At 35.9% G+C, this 15,863-nt stretch overlaps 1 protein-coding gene across 1 annotated transcript in view; it reads right to left on the reverse strand.

Moving 5' to 3' along the window:
• The window catches only part of LOC119791886, a gene marked incomplete at its 3' end in the record, with an annotated part of 108,108 nt that overhangs the window by 79,017 nt on the left and 13,228 nt on the right, over positions 1 to 15,863 (reverse strand). Inside the window, exon 5 of the mRNA XM_038298248.1 lies at positions 10,128 to 10,269. Coding sequence (XP_038154176.1) covers positions 10,128 to 10,269 — 142 coding nt within the window. The remainder of the gene's footprint in view (positions 1 to 10,127; positions 10,270 to 15,863) is intronic.

The following is a 15,863-nucleotide window of genomic DNA, read 5'->3' on the forward strand; positions in this document are numbered from 1 at the left end:
GATTAAAACCATCTAGGCTAAATGCAACCTGGGCTAGAGGAGCCATATAATTCAGAATCAGAATTAGAATTACTTTATTAATCCATGTGGGAAATTATTTTCTTGCCATGCCACCTTTTACAGAAGAGAAAAAAATGAGATTGTAAGTACAATAGAGCAAAATACAATATAATATAATAAGACAGAATAAAAGAAGTAAAATTGGTAAAATTACAACCCACACAGTAAGATTACAGCATTCCAATATAAACTGTGTAAAATAAGATATAAGAATAAGTTAAGGATAAGAATCAAATAAGATAAGGATCACATTATATATAGTCAACTGTATTTACAATTTACTATGCTCCTCAGTACCAAATTATAATTATTTTAAAGTGTGGAGATTTATGTCAAAATATGATCTACATAAGGTTATATGTATCTTCTGCAAGATTGAAAAAAACTAAATTTAAATTTTCATAATTTTTGTCACTTTTAGTCATTGGTTTGTAGGTAAGTCTTATTATGGACATTTATAAATAGATAAGTTTGATTAATAGGTGCCAGCCTTTACTCAAATAATTATCAGCTCATATTAGCTTCTGATTCTTCAAAAGGTTGTAATTTTGCTGCCTGGTGCCATGATATAATCTTTGAAATTTTGTTCTTTTCTGTGTTTTCAAGTGAGCTTTTTGTTGTTTCTATTTGGTGTCGAGGTCAAAATCTCATTCTTTATACTGATTTTGTCAGATAATGACACTGATCAAAGAGCCACAGTAAAGTTTAACAAATTTATATTACAAAATATGGCATTAGGACTGGCCTAGATCTTTCATATGATGCAGAGTACTGTATCTCCAATTCATGCCAGAATTTATCTTTGGTCTTTTTAGAAATTTAGAAAAATCTGTCTTAAAATAATCAAGACCAAAATTCTGAATTAACTGTAGATTTTTAGTTTATAGTAGAAACTTTTTTTAACCTTTTTGTGAGCTATTTCTTTACTCCCTAATTGTACAGTGCCACCTAAATACTATGGCAGCTACTAATTACATTAAAATCTTAAATGTCTCCTGTATTTCATAAATAAAACATAATCTATGCTGTTCTTTTTTTTTTTATTCAATGCAATTCCCTGCTCTAAAATACTTATGTGTGCTTTTGATTTTCTTTCCAACCCAGTTGTCATTCTCCGCTGAGTATCCTTACTACTGCTTCAGCATTCCCCAGCACCAAGGGCTCTGTAAGCACAGCAGGGAGGCTGTCAGAATTGGATCATTGTGCCTTTGATCTGGTTAATGGACAGTAATGGTACTTTGCTAACAAACAGATGGGAGCGGGGCTACAAGAAGAAGGGAAGGGATAGGAAGACTTAAAGTTAGATAAAAGGGAGCAATTCCAGAGGTTTCCCCCCCCATCTGCGTGGGTCAGAATGGAGATTAACCCCAACTTCTTTTTCTCCTCTTCCTTGCCCTCCACAGCCCTTTTCATGCCAATCCCCTTTCCTCTAGGGGTCTTATTATGGGCAAACTCACAGGCCATGAGAATCAAGTGTATCTGTGTAGGAGATTGGATGGATATAAAGGAAAAACATATATAGACATGTCTGTGAGGAAGAAGTGAACAGAAATGCTGAAGTAAATAGAGGGAGAAAGGACAAAGGAAAATACAAGTGGCTGCAGAATGCAGAGAATAGGAAGAAAAGAAGAGGAAAGGAGAATGGGAGTGTGCAGGGAGAGTTCTGTTATAGAACAGGAGAGGATATTGCCTTAGGTACCAGATTGTTATTACTCCTGCAGATGGTAGGGAGATGCCTCAAGCAAATTTATGTATGGTTATAGCCAGTCAGTGTGCATAAAGGTGTTTCATTTGTGTTTATTTGCTGCCATATGTAGGCATCCATGCAGTGTTATACTGGTTTACTTTAAGTAATGTCAACTAAATGCCATGTTTCCTAGATAAATAACCATTTAGAGGCTTGTTGGGTGTTTCCAGCATCCAATCAAATCTCCTTTGCAGCAGCTCTGAAACATTGCTCTTATCAAGATACTGGACATGAACAGCTGTAACGCCACTTCTTTGCAACATTTGTAAATGGCAGCCTTTTGACATGTTGCCCTTTTTGTTTTGTCTTGGTCACGGTCTATTTTACTCTCTGTTTTGTTCAGTTGTTCTGCGGCGCTGTAAAAATAACTTTTCATTGATTTGTTCTACAGAGGGTCATCAGGAGCTTCCGCTGTGTCACTGAAGACTGCTAGTAAGTTTATACTTCAGTGGGTTCCTGATTCAGGTACATTTGCTACTCTGAAAAAAACTAATACAAAACAGAACATTTGATAGAATTACATTAGAGTGCTTTTTAAAGATGTTCACAATCCTGAAACAGTTCACATTTCTTACATGTTGCAACCACAGGTACCAGTGTATTTCAAAAACACAAAATAAGACAGGTTAAAAAAAAAAGGCAAGTGATAATTTTTTTCTTTTTTATTTTAGAAAATGTGAAGCATGAAAATGAAAACTGCCAATTAACCAAAACTACCCTGACCATGGAGGCCTGTGGTAGCAGCATTATGCTGTGTAGATAGCTTTCTTCAGGAGCAACAGAAAGAAAAATTGTCCTGGACCAGTATAACGTCTTGATTATATGATTATGTGAGTAAAAATCCATCACAAGAATCCAACACAAAAACAGCTTGCAGTACTTTTTGTGAACAGGAGTCCAATCCTTTCGCCTTTTAACCAAGAGACAGGTGTAGCATTGTTTCTACTGTAAGCTATCTGTGGCAATAATAATGGAGGGGCAGAAGGCAGTAACTCTATTTGCAATTTAACGGGGAAAAAAAAAAACTGTCTCCATAAAATGTTTTTGGTATAATCTTATAAAAAATTTAAAAAGGCTCAACTGTAGGACTGGTATGTGGTAAAATTTTGTGGTTTTATGTGTGCAGAAAGAAAACAAGCTACATATTCATATATTTCATCTGGGCCTTTAAATTACCTCACTCTACTCATAATTAAACTAGAACTTAATCCTTGATATTTAACATATCTGTAAATAAAACAAGAATGAATAGAAAGATTGTGCAGAAGGCAGGTAACACCTTAAAGAATGGTTCTCAACACACTGACCCCATCTATGCCTGTATCTCTGCATCGAAATATAAATGACTAAAAACATTAAATGTAGCATATATTATAACTGCAATAACCCATCCAGTACTTTGGCAATGTAAAAAAAAAATTGGATTTTTGGTTTTTAAAGAGATATTAAGTATGTTTTTACTGAAAACTATCTTTAAAATAGCCTTTTTATTTGACTATTTATGACTTTCATTTGATGAGCAGACTGACACCTAAGTAGTTCAGTGTTAATGCATCAATAATCCTATGACCTATTTTCCTTGATTTACTTTGGATCAGAGGTTTGCGCTCTGTTCGGTGGATGTGACATCAAGCACGTCCATGTTATATGCGTCCAACCTAGCAAGCAATCAAAACATTATATTCAAGATGGATTTTGTAGACATTCAGAAGAAACCGGCACCGGATTCCTCAGGTGCCACATCGGGGAGAACAAAGGCAACATGGCTAAATTGACTAAATCTCCAAGAGTAACTCAGATTTGAATGCAGAACCAGGAGATCTCAAAGGACAAAGGTCTTCCAGTAAGGCCATCTGAACATGGACTCATCCAGTAACAAAGCCTGGGTTAAACAACCTCAACTTTGTAAACATAACCTTGCCAAAATAGAGATAAACTAGAGGTTACAGGTCTGGAAAAGTCAGTGGAAGCTTTTCCAGCTAAAAAAACAAGGGTTTTGAATTTTTTTTTTAATCATTTCAACTTTTTTATGTTCTATAAAGCAAGCTAAGACACATTATGGTGACAGCATGTTACCTTATGCTGACTTGTTTTGAGCTTTTGTTTATAAAGCTATTACAAACCTTATTTCACAAAGATTTTAAACACTAATCTAATGTTAATGTTTATATGTTTCTTGATATGCTTATTACATTTTAAAACAAATGACGTACGTCAGTCCAAAGGTTACTTGATTTAATAACATTCCACCCAAGGTGAATATTGCATATAAAGTTATTACCTAACACCACATATATACTAAACTGCCTATGGTTCATTTTGACTGATGATGAGTGAGAGAGCACAAGACTTTCAAAAGATAATAGGAAGGCAGAACGAAATCTAACAACGTTACTTTGTTATCTTTTTTCCCCTAGTCTTATAACAGCTTTTGCATTCTTGCTGTTTAGATGATAGCATTATGAATTTTATATTGTTTTATATATGATAGTTGGTATTTTCACTGAGTGAGTCCATCTCTCTTTTCCTTTTAGGGCTAAAAATATTCCAGTTTATGCTGCACAGGTAATTAAATAAAGGTACTGTGACAAATACAAAAGTGAGAGTTATGTCTCTCAGCAGGCCAGCTGAGCTTAAGCTTGTTTTGACAGTAAATAAGCTAATAGGCTAATGTCATGGGTATTAAGTGAGTTAAGCCTGATCGATGTCAAATTTCTAGCAGAGGTGTATAAATTCATTTGAAACCAGACACCAGCTGACACCAGTAAAACATTTGTTAGCATTCGCCTGCAAATACGAGAGAGGGGAGAGACACAGTCTGTTTATCTGAGCTTGTGTGTCTCTATATGGATGAAACAGTGAGAGAGGAAAGGAGGGTATGACATGAGGTGAGGGTGAGAAAAGCAAAGGATGAAGGTTGGGGTAGTGGTGGTAGCAGGGATGAAGCCGTTTCTTACTTTGTGAGAGTCTTGGTAGGGAGAGATGAGAGAATGATCTCCTACGCAGCCTGCAGAAACGCTTACACTGACACTTTTGCCTTGCCAGGGCCTCAGAAAGTGAGGGGAAAAAGTGCAAACGAGCCATAGAGATAGCAGCGGATCAATGTAAACAATTTTTGCAAACAGACAGCAATGGACATAAACTTTCTGCAGCCTAAGCATAAAATCATTTATGCATGCATATGTTTTAACTTTTTAGTCAACATTATTTTTTCATCCTTTTACCTACTGCACTGCTCTTAATGTTTCATCACTTAAAATAATTAATTAGTCATTACGGAGCACAACTTTAACTATGAATCTATTAATCTTCATTACCATTCCAGCTAGCTTTGATCCTTGGCTCGTGGCTCTGAATGAAACTTCCCTGGGAGCCACACTCGAATGTGAATTAAACAGATCCACAGCAGCACCAGCCAGCCCTTACATAGATGCATCTATGTAAATTTGTGCTTAAAAAACTCTACATATCCAGATTACAGGAGGGCAGACATTTAAACATAAATGCAAGAACAAGGGCGCAAATTGCCTAAAAATAACATTCATGCTCATGAAAAGGCAGACACTATTAAATCTGCAAAGCGCCAACTGCAACTTTCCAATCCTCATCTTTTAGTAATCGCTTGTTAAAAGACTAAAACAACTTGCAAGGGACAAAACCTCTTCTGCATTCAATACCAATAAAGTAACTATCTGAGACGGGAATTACACATTTAAAATAAAATAAAAAATCAGGTAGAAGCACATGTAGCAGCACAGACCTTCCCTTCCATTGTTCTTCTTAGAAACCAGACTGATGGGGCATATAGCAGGTGGATTTTTGAGGATACCTTGTAATGTCTGAATTTTACAGAGTGTTATGTTAAAGTTCAGGGTCACTAACCTGAAAAGAAATGAACCTAAACATTAAAGAACGTAACTAATAAGTTTGAATAATTTACCATCCACTTTTTAGAAAGTAAAACCCATTACTTGTAGGTAGTTACCTTGTGAATTCTGGAAAATATGCTTAAGTTTGGAACATGTACCTTGTTACAAATCATCTCATAATAAATTAAAGACCTTAAGAGTACCCTTTGAGCCCCAGAAAACAGTCTATACAGAAGGCTCTGTTTGGTAGTTGGTTAAAATTTACACTGAGCCTGGTTCTGCTGGAGGTTTTTTTTACTGTCACAACGGACTTTTCATCTCCACTGTCGCTACAAGCATGGATGATGCCGGCGTTCGAGTCAATGAGTCGATGCAATCAGCTGGTTTTCCTTAGATAGAAAGCTTTAGACCAATCTAACTGTATCAGCTGGTTGAATCGTCTTTGTAAAGTGCCTTGAGATGACATGTTGAATTGGAGCTATAAGGTTGCAAGCCTCCTTGTGATACAGGGTACACTTTGTAAGTTTCAAAATCTAAACAAAAAGTTGCAGCCAAAAGCTCTAAGTTCCTGAAAAATTAGATACAAGCCTTCAGATAATTACAAGTAATGTTAACCAGAGAGGTAAAATGGAATGATCAGCATGACCTAAAAAGTACAATAAAATAAGCTACAGCTACAGCTAATAACTACAGACAATAGCCGTTTTATGAAAAAGCATGCAGTAAGTTGTCATAAAACAGCCAAATAGATGAAACGTATGACAAGATAAAGTCTGAGCTGCATTATTGATTTGGATGTCAATGTTATGACTTAGAAAAGTTAAACCTAAATATAAGTTTGATCAGCTTGATTCAGTTAATTTTACCAGTAAAAAAAAATTTGGTAACAGTAACATTCTTTCTCCTTTACACTATATCATATCAACAAAACAAACCTAGCTACGTAGCAGCTCCCTCATGTCTTTCAGCATTAAGCAGCAGTATCTTTGCAACAGTCAAAACTATTGATTTACTATCAACGTGGCCAGAGTAGGACATGAAGGGTCGAGGCCCTTAGTGCATAAATATTACATTTGGGCCTAGTTTTACAGCAGACCATCATTTCCGGACATGGAGCTGCCATGTCAGCCTGACACTGTTGCAAACACTTGAATTCCTCATTGTAAATCAAAGAATGTTTTCCAATGTAAGATGAAGAGTGGGTGCTGCTGTATCTTTGCTATGTGTATGTGTGCTCAATATTGAAGTTCCATAAAATATGTATGAAGTATGTTTGAACCTTCCCTGCTCCCCTATAGGGTAGTGGCAAGGTCCTTCAAATCCACATGAGCTAACACGAGCACCAACACTCGGAAAGATATAATGTGGCACCCTGGCCTTACACTGATTAATGTCTGTCCTTCAGAACCCAAACTGCAACAGCATAGAGGGATACACTGTGAAAGAGAGGACAGACGAAGTGAGCAAGACAGAGGATTTGAGAGGGATAAACAGAGGGAGGAAGAAGAGAAAACATGTAGGGTGTAGGCAGAATAAGTGATGCAACCGAGTTAAAAACAGAAAAGGTGCTCGAGAGAAGACTAGAAATATGTGCCTTTCAAAGTGAAAGGCGGCTTTGATGAAACGACTTTAATTCAATAAAATTATATTTCTGAGCACTGATGGATATAAAAATCCTTTTATATTTTTTTCCTAGCTTCAAGTGATTACAGTTAAATCAAACTTTGCACGAAAAACACAAATTTAACAACTAGCACTTGCCTGCAATTAATAGTAAGTAATAAATAGAGTAAATGAACACAAAGTAAAGACAGATAAAACATTTGTAACAAGGAATATGTTGCTAATAAAAGTTAACATATGACCTCTCTTTTGAACATCGCTTACTGTTAAATTGAAGTTAAAAACGTAATTTCAAACATAAGCTACAATGGCTTCTATTGGCTACAGACAATTTTGAATTCTTGATTACTGAAATAATTAAAATTGTTGATTACATTACGCTTTTAATAAAACAAGGTTCTTTTTAATGATTTTTTGTATTGCTTTATTTTGTGTTTACTTGATTTTAAGCCCCTCCTTCTGTTTGTCAACTCTGAGAACTTGTAAAGTTCAAAGAACCTAAAGTTTAAAGAACCTACATATTACTTTAAATCTTTCAGTCATAGTAAAGAACATTCTTTGATCTGAATATGTCAACCATAAAATAAAGCTACAATGAGATGTTCAAGAAATCTTTAGAGAGTAGGCAACCATTTTTTAATCAAGGATTGGCTTTTACACTTCCACCAGCTAGTGACAAGAAAATAATTAGTGTATAAGTAAAAATGGTTTTGTTCAGGCTCTAGTAGCTTTTATATTTGTATTTTTTGAAAGTATGCAGAGAGGAAATGGGATTAGATAGAGGGGGACGACATGTGGCAAAGATCAACAGGGCAAGACTCAAACCTAAGACAGCGGTTTAGAGGACTAAGCCTTTGCACATGGGTCACGCCTCGTTACTGTAAATGCGTTAGTGTTAAACAGTGGGGTCCAAACCATTTGCATCATCAACCTAGGCACTTGAAGGGTACAAAAATACTTTTTTTTTTTAAACTAAAAGGAACAATTAGAGATTTGACCATTAGGAGGGATGTTGATCACTGTCTGTAGACCAAAACAAGATGTGTGACAATTAATGCATCTCTCTACCTCTGCTGCACCTGTGGCACTGATTTGACAATCCCTTTTCCCTTTCCTTCTCACACCTCACTTGCATGTTCAAATTTGCAAAGAATGAATACACAGAAAAACAGCATCATCTTTCAGAGGAACATGTCTAATGAGGACGTCATAGATAATATTATGATGCCATTAGCAAGAGAAGTTTATTTTGACAAAATTATTGTTTTCAGGTGAATATTTCCATCATCTGGACACTCTCTTTGGCATTTCACTCCCTCTATATGCTGCTCTGGCAGTGACATTTTATGGGCAGGGAGGAGCTAAGCTCTGAGTGGCAGCCAGTCACAAGGACACCCATGCAAGCGTGGCCGACACGGCTTGTAAACAAGAGACTCCAGAACAACAGAGTTATGGTGCGTGAACATATTCCATCTAAAGAGATACCTTTAGCTCTTCAAAACATTTTTTTTTCTCACAAAAAAATAAAATAAAACTATTGCTTATTGATCCTTAATTTTTTGTATGCATTTTCTGTCTAGTATTCTTTATCTTCTGACAACGAAGTAAACACCAATATTTTTCAACAACAAACAATATACAGTGTAGTGAGATTTAAAAAGAAATTGATGAGTATTTAATATAGATCCAAATGATAAAAGGGAGCTCAAAATTTTACCATTTATAAACAAATTCTGTATTTGTGAAAGTGACTATTTTCTGTTTTCTTTGTAGTTTGTTTGTGATTTTCTAGCAAAATGAAAAGGATATGGTCATTTTGGACACACAAGCCAAAATGTCTGACTCCGATATTGTAAAATGTTGTTTGATGAGTTCATGGATCCTTTATTTTTAAGTCTGAAAAACTCTATTCCAACACTTTCAATGGACTACACATTCACACAGTAGGTCTTATCAGGACATCAGCTCAGTAACACAGCTTAAAAAGAGTGAGGATAAAAAAAATAAAAATCCAACCCACACAGACAGCATTGAGCACAGAGACATGACATCATATTTTTTGTGAGTATCTGCAAATAGTGTGGGCAGGTGTGCGCAAGCAGCTTGTCTGTCTCAGCCTGATTACTACACTGTGAGAGCCGACACACACAGAGAAAGCAAAGAATGGTGTTTGTGTGTGTCTGAGTTTGTCACTTAAAACTTGAGGCGATCTAAAGGAATCTTTTTCACATACCAATATGCACCCTCTTATCTCTGCCCGTGCTTTTCCAGCTCAGCTGCCTTTGAAATTTCCTTGTTTCCCCTCTCTCTGTCTATCTGCGGATTGTACCATTCTTCTGTTTTCTGGCTTTTGTCTGGCTGCCATGCCCTGTGAGCACTGTTTAATTCTACCCCCTAATACCGCCTCAAGATTACAAAGAGGTAAAGAGCTGGTGGAGGGGTGAGCCATGTAAGAAGAGGGCAGAGGCACTTCATTAATCAATCAACCAGCTTTGAAAATTTACCTAATTAAGGGCTAATTACACATCCAGGCGCAGTGCCAGCTGGCCTCCCATCTACCTTCTCCAGTATGACCCCTGCAGCCCCCCGAAACGATGGTGGAGGAAAACACCCCTTCCTCATTCCCTTCTGTTTGCTATATTCCTTATTAGTCGTTTTATTCATGCATATGCTTATCCATTTGTGTTTTTCATGCTCCAGAGAAACAACAGAAGAGAGCTAATAATTCAAACGACACAGCAGGTAAGATGCCAGCCACTCTCACCCCCGTCTGACTTTTATCTCATACCATATGGAGGTCTTTTCGATTACAATTTGTGTAGCCTTACCGGAAAAATATCTGAAGTCACCGCAGAGTTGTGGAGGCTCTCTAAGGTCCTGGTCTCTTTCCATTCATGTCTGGTGCGATTCTCCTCTTGGACCTCGAGGTTGACTTTACGGGACAGACTAGCTCGCCAGGCCCGCTGGATGCTACGAACATGAAATAAGGGTTATAATTACAACAGGTTACTGTATTTCAAATGTCATTGTGTGGATCTAAATCTAACACCCTATTTAGTAGGTTCTTCAGATACAGATGCTTAAATCCTTGGCCTACACTGCAAAAACGACCTCAACATGAGTAAAAATGTCTTAAATTAAGAGATATACCCTTAATTTGAGCAGGTAAATAAGATGATTTGCCAATGGAATGAGTATATTTACTCCTAAAATAAGGTATCTACGTAGATATTATGCACTTGAAATAAGACAATGCCAATGTTTTTTACTATTTTAAGTGTAAATTGTCTTGTTCCATTGGCAAAGTGTCTCACTTAAATACTTAATTCAAGAAAAAAATGCACTTAATAAATAAAAAAGACTTATTTAGATTTAATTTTTTTGCAGTGTATAATTTCTAACCAATATTTCCTTTAAAGCGTTGCAAATTGTTTTGTGCGATCGACCAGCACAAAACAAAGAATGACTCTTAAGCTTTAGATTTTAATCTTTTTTTGTTAAACGAATTAACATATGTTTTGTTGAAAGCTACTTTTGCACAGACCACCACACTGCCTCTCTGTGTTTCACTTCTGCAGCTACATAATATGAGCAGTTTAGTATTCCATTTATCCTTCCTATTTCTATCTTCTTATTCTACCTGTATTGCAAAGGTTTAGAAAGCTTTCAGAAGCTCCAGTGCAAGAGGAATTGATTTCAGATTACTGGACAATCAAATGATCTGAGCCAATGATTAATCACTGTATCTGTATCACTGTATCTATCTAAATATTACTGCACTAAAAATAGACATTTTTGTCTGGAAGTAAATTTTTACTGCCAGAGTCCATCTTTCCTACTTCTATTCATGAACACCTTAATGTAAAACTATTAATATTCAACAATCTAAGTTGAATATAAATCAAAATGGTAAATATCTAAATAATCATAGGGAAAATTATTTGTCTAAAAAAGTAAATAGAAAGAGGCATAAATACATGTTTTATTCACATTATTGGAAAAAAAAACAACAACATAGTATCCAGATAAAGAAAATAAAACAAAAAAACAAGCACAAAAAAAATTATAATAATACATAAAATAAATAATTTAAAGTGAAAATTATTATTACTAAAATGTCTAAATCTTTCATATCCAGCGGATCATCTTAGATTTTTGGTTATATTTTATAAAGCCTGCAACTTTTGTCCTATGTTTTTTCAAACATTTTTCTTTTTGCTTTTAAAACATGTTGTTCTTTCCCTTTCCTCCCAAAAATCACTAAATTCACTTTAAACTTAAACCTTTTATAAGTTATATTTCAGATAAAACAACAAACAAAAATGACTATTTACATCACTTACAGAGCTAAAGTAGCAGGATTTCTTTTCACGACAGCAGCTGTTTTTCTATTCCAAAAATACAAATAACAAATGTACTGTAGGAAATACACATTAAATAATTTGTCTTAATATTTTTCTTTGATAGTTTTCTTTGATTTACATCCACTTCTCTTATCTCAAGCTAGTTATGATGCTATAGGATTAATCTAATTGAGGACATAGTGACCACTTTCTTTTCGATTTAATTTTTGATTATCATACTCCATGAATATGCCACATAAGGAAAATGCAGAGTGAAGAGTCAATACAAAATATTAATTATAGCTACTGCTACAAACATAGTGTTGTATCCGTTTCATAAATCACATTATATATATTTTTATATGCAATAACAATAAAGGCTTCTAATCTGTTTTCCCTTTTCATAGCTGTTATCCCTCACACAGGGCCTCTGTTTAGATTCATTCAATTCCCAGGGCAACGACTTAGTTGAGCTATTCATCTCATTAATTCTGTGCTCTCTATGCTTGCCCCTGCCCATAAAAACACTCCATTGGGAAAATATGATGTACAGTGTATGTTGGGTACAAAGAATGTATTTACAATATGTGAAAAGACTAGCCAAAATCACCTTTATAAACATACAAGAAAATCTGTCTACTTAGGAGCAAAATATATTTAAAAAAAGGACCCAAACACAGATGGGAATAAGGTAAATCCTTAAAGAAAGTAAAGGTTTGATCAAAACACAATCCTTATACATACATACAAAAAATGTTGTGAGACCATGTTGTGAATAAATGGGAAAATCAAACAGGACAATAAAATAAGAAATAAAGAAGATTGGAAAAAAAGAAAGAAAAATTCGCAAAATTAACTGAATGAGGTTAGTTGTGGGGGAGCATGAAATTTGGCTCCTCACTTAATGCTATTAAACGTCTTGTGGGTAAGCTTGTAGGTAATCTACAAGATGTCTTGTAGTTTAATAGGTCTTGTTGGTAAACTACAAGTGAACACTAACAATAATATGCTTAGAACAATATACTGATGCAAAATGAGCAATATAAATTATCCATCCATCCATCCATCCATCCATCCATCCATCCATCCATGGAATTGATAAGATGTTCACGATTCCGATTCTCTTATCGATTCTGTGAAACAGTGAACTTGGTAAGTGCATAGTGACATCAGTTTCCTTCGCCTGGGACATTCTATTTCTGCCTGCATCGGTGAAAACAGAAGGCAGTGACCGGGAGCTGCCAGCCTCTGAGCCAGCCAGGCTACCCGTCTCGTCACAGTCATCTAAATCTAATGGAGAAGGCATCCGTTTAATGAAAAAGCATTACTGTACAATTTCGGGAAATAAACTCATCTCCCCCTGATTTAAATAAACAAGTGTCACCTTTCTACCACTCCCTGAACTGCGGAGCAACTTCGTAGCGTGTTTAATAATTCCAAAGAGAGGTAGGAAACTGGTTTATTTCCAGAAATGGCATTCGATTTACTAGGAACCACATTAAGCACAGCCAGTGGTATAAAACTAGCTACTTACCACCAGAGTTGCCTTCCATGCTGGTCGTAACTTTAGCTTCTGTCCGGAAGCATCAAAAACACGACATTTGTTAAAATGTATGCCATGTTGTGTGCGCAGGTGTTTCTGCATGTTGGATGTATTTCCTCTCGCGGATGCAATTGCCACTTTGCAATGATTGCAAAGCGCCTTGTTGCCATATTTTTCTTCCTTAAAATTAAGCCAATCTTTCGATCGCTTTGACGCTTTTGTTTTGCTTTTCTAGACTTACACCTGGTCACGTTGTACTTCCTTACTGAATGCTATGTGGGTAACTTGCGTAAAACACGTCACTTAAGTCATGCTGCCCAGCGCTAGGCACTGGTGCTGCCTGGAACCGCTAAGAGAATCGTTAAGCAAGTTGTCAAACGGTGCCATGTAATTGGAACACACGGAGTCGGTTCTGGATTCCGATCCATCCCTCCATCCATCCATCCCTCCATCCATCCCTCCATCCATCCATCTTCTCCTGCTTATTATTCAGGGTAATGGTGGGGCTGGGCCTATCTCCATTAGTCTATGGGTGAAAGCAGGATACACCTGGACAGGTTGCATGTCTGTCGCAGGGCACATGTAAATTATGTTAAGGTGAAAAATTTTTTTTTTATAGATTCCCAAACTAAAATACTAATTAAATTATGTATTCCATTTTTAACTCTTCCTAACATTTTGTGTTTTTTTTCTTTCCAACTCACCTTAACAGTTTGTGTCTGTTCATTTGTTTCTGTCATATTTTTTTGTGTTATTGGACTTTTGTTGTTCGACCCTTAATCACTTCTATGACATCTCTCCATCTGCTACGCCTCACAACTCAAAAAACAGTTGTTACTCAAAATATCACTTTTTTGTCTTGTTCATCCATCTGGTCTCCTTAAATCCAGAGCTCACAATTTAGAGTAGGATCACTTACCCACTCACCTCCAGTAGAGCAGAGAGACAGCGGAACTGAATGGAACGAATTGAATTAAGCCATAATTCCCTGCTCTAAAACCAATACCAGTGCTTTGTCCAGTCCAACTTCTTTCATTGCTGTCTCCTTAGAATTTCTTTCCCTCCATTCTCCTCCTCATCAGGCTCTTCTTCAGACAGTTTCTCTTAACCTATTTGTTTTTCTTTAGCTTTTCTCATCTTTCTACACCCAGTTTCTATCACTTCTTCACATTAGTTTTAAAATTGTTTTATTTTGTGGATTAGGAGAACAAGGCAATGATTAAAGGTTGTTTCCTATGAAGTTGTTCACACATATTTAGGTCAAATTACAAAATTCTACAAAGGTCAATGTACTTAATATTACTATAACCATGGAATCCAAACCTGATTACTGCAGGGAAAAAAAAGTATTAAAGCCACACAAATATCAATCTCATAGTGCTTGAAGGGCAATGATAATTTGAGTTTGAAACTCAAAATATAAATTTCATACCCAGAGGGAAGTTTTACTGTTCAAAGATTGCCTATTTGAGTTTCTCATCTCAATCTTGTTTTGGTTTCTATTTTGTCTCAGATATTTCTCCTAGAATTCACTAGGAGAAATAAGGTGAGATGTTAACTTTACAATACAGGAATCATATTTTAGATACCTGGCAAATAATTAATTTAAACATGCACATTCATTCATCCATTCACCACTCACACAGCATCTTGGTAAGCCACATCTGCCCTGGAGCTCACAGACAGAGGCAAAGCTGCCATGTAAAGGAGCCAACGAACTTTCAGACCACCATCAGTTCTCTTAACATACACAACAGAATGACATTGAAAGCCAAAGCTGGGGCTTGAACCCACAACCCTCCGGGGTAATGCAGGGCAAACTCCTGCATTCGATGCCACTTTCACCCAACTGAGTGACAGTAAAAGAAAAAGGTCAAAATGTAAATCGACAGGTGCCTCCACTTTGGTCATCTCTTTTTAGCCAGGAACTTCGAATGCATTTACTTTTCATTATGACAGGTAAGATTTAAAATCTTAATTTGCCTTATAATCCTTTGTTATGGTCATGGATTAATATTTTATTTCTGTTTTCACTGGAATCCAATATAAGGGGCTGTATTGATAAACCTGTTTTAACATTAACTCACGTTTTTATAAATTTAATCTTTTTTATAACTAAAAGGATCTATTCTTTTATCTTTCTGAAAAAGTGGTATCATCAGCGACCTAATTTATTATCAGAGGGTAACCAAATACATTTATTGGATAAATGGCTATTCTTAAGAAAAACAGCAATTAACTGTGAAGCTAAAATAAACAATAAAGGAGAGCAGAGGCAACCCTGTCAGACTCCCCATTAAATCCTCTGGTTGTTCCTTGAGAGAAAGGGACTGAACAATTAACATCCGTAAACATTAAATTAATCTCTTTTATAAACCTTTTACCAACACCAAAATACTCTAAGGGTTTAATTATAAAGGGATGCTTTATATAGCAATTAGCTTTGTAAAATCTAAAAGTATAACAAAGCCTTTATCTTCAATAAACAAATAATAGTCTATGTAGTCAAGAACCAACCTAACATTGTTGTTTATAGACCATTCCTCAGCGAATCCTGATTGGGTTTCATGCATTATCTCTCCCAGATCAACTTTAAGTCAATGAGAGTGAATAATTTGTAATCTAAATTCAATAAAGCTATTGGTCTCAGATTAACAATATATATTTTCTGGTTAGTT

This window comes from Cyprinodon tularosa, unplaced genomic scaffold (assembly GCF_016077235.1).
Source record: "Cyprinodon tularosa strain WSP-4 unplaced genomic scaffold, ASM1607723v1 ctg403, whole genome shotgun sequence".
Lineage (NCBI taxonomy): Eukaryota > Metazoa > Chordata > Actinopteri > Cyprinodontiformes > Cyprinodontidae > Cyprinodon > Cyprinodon tularosa.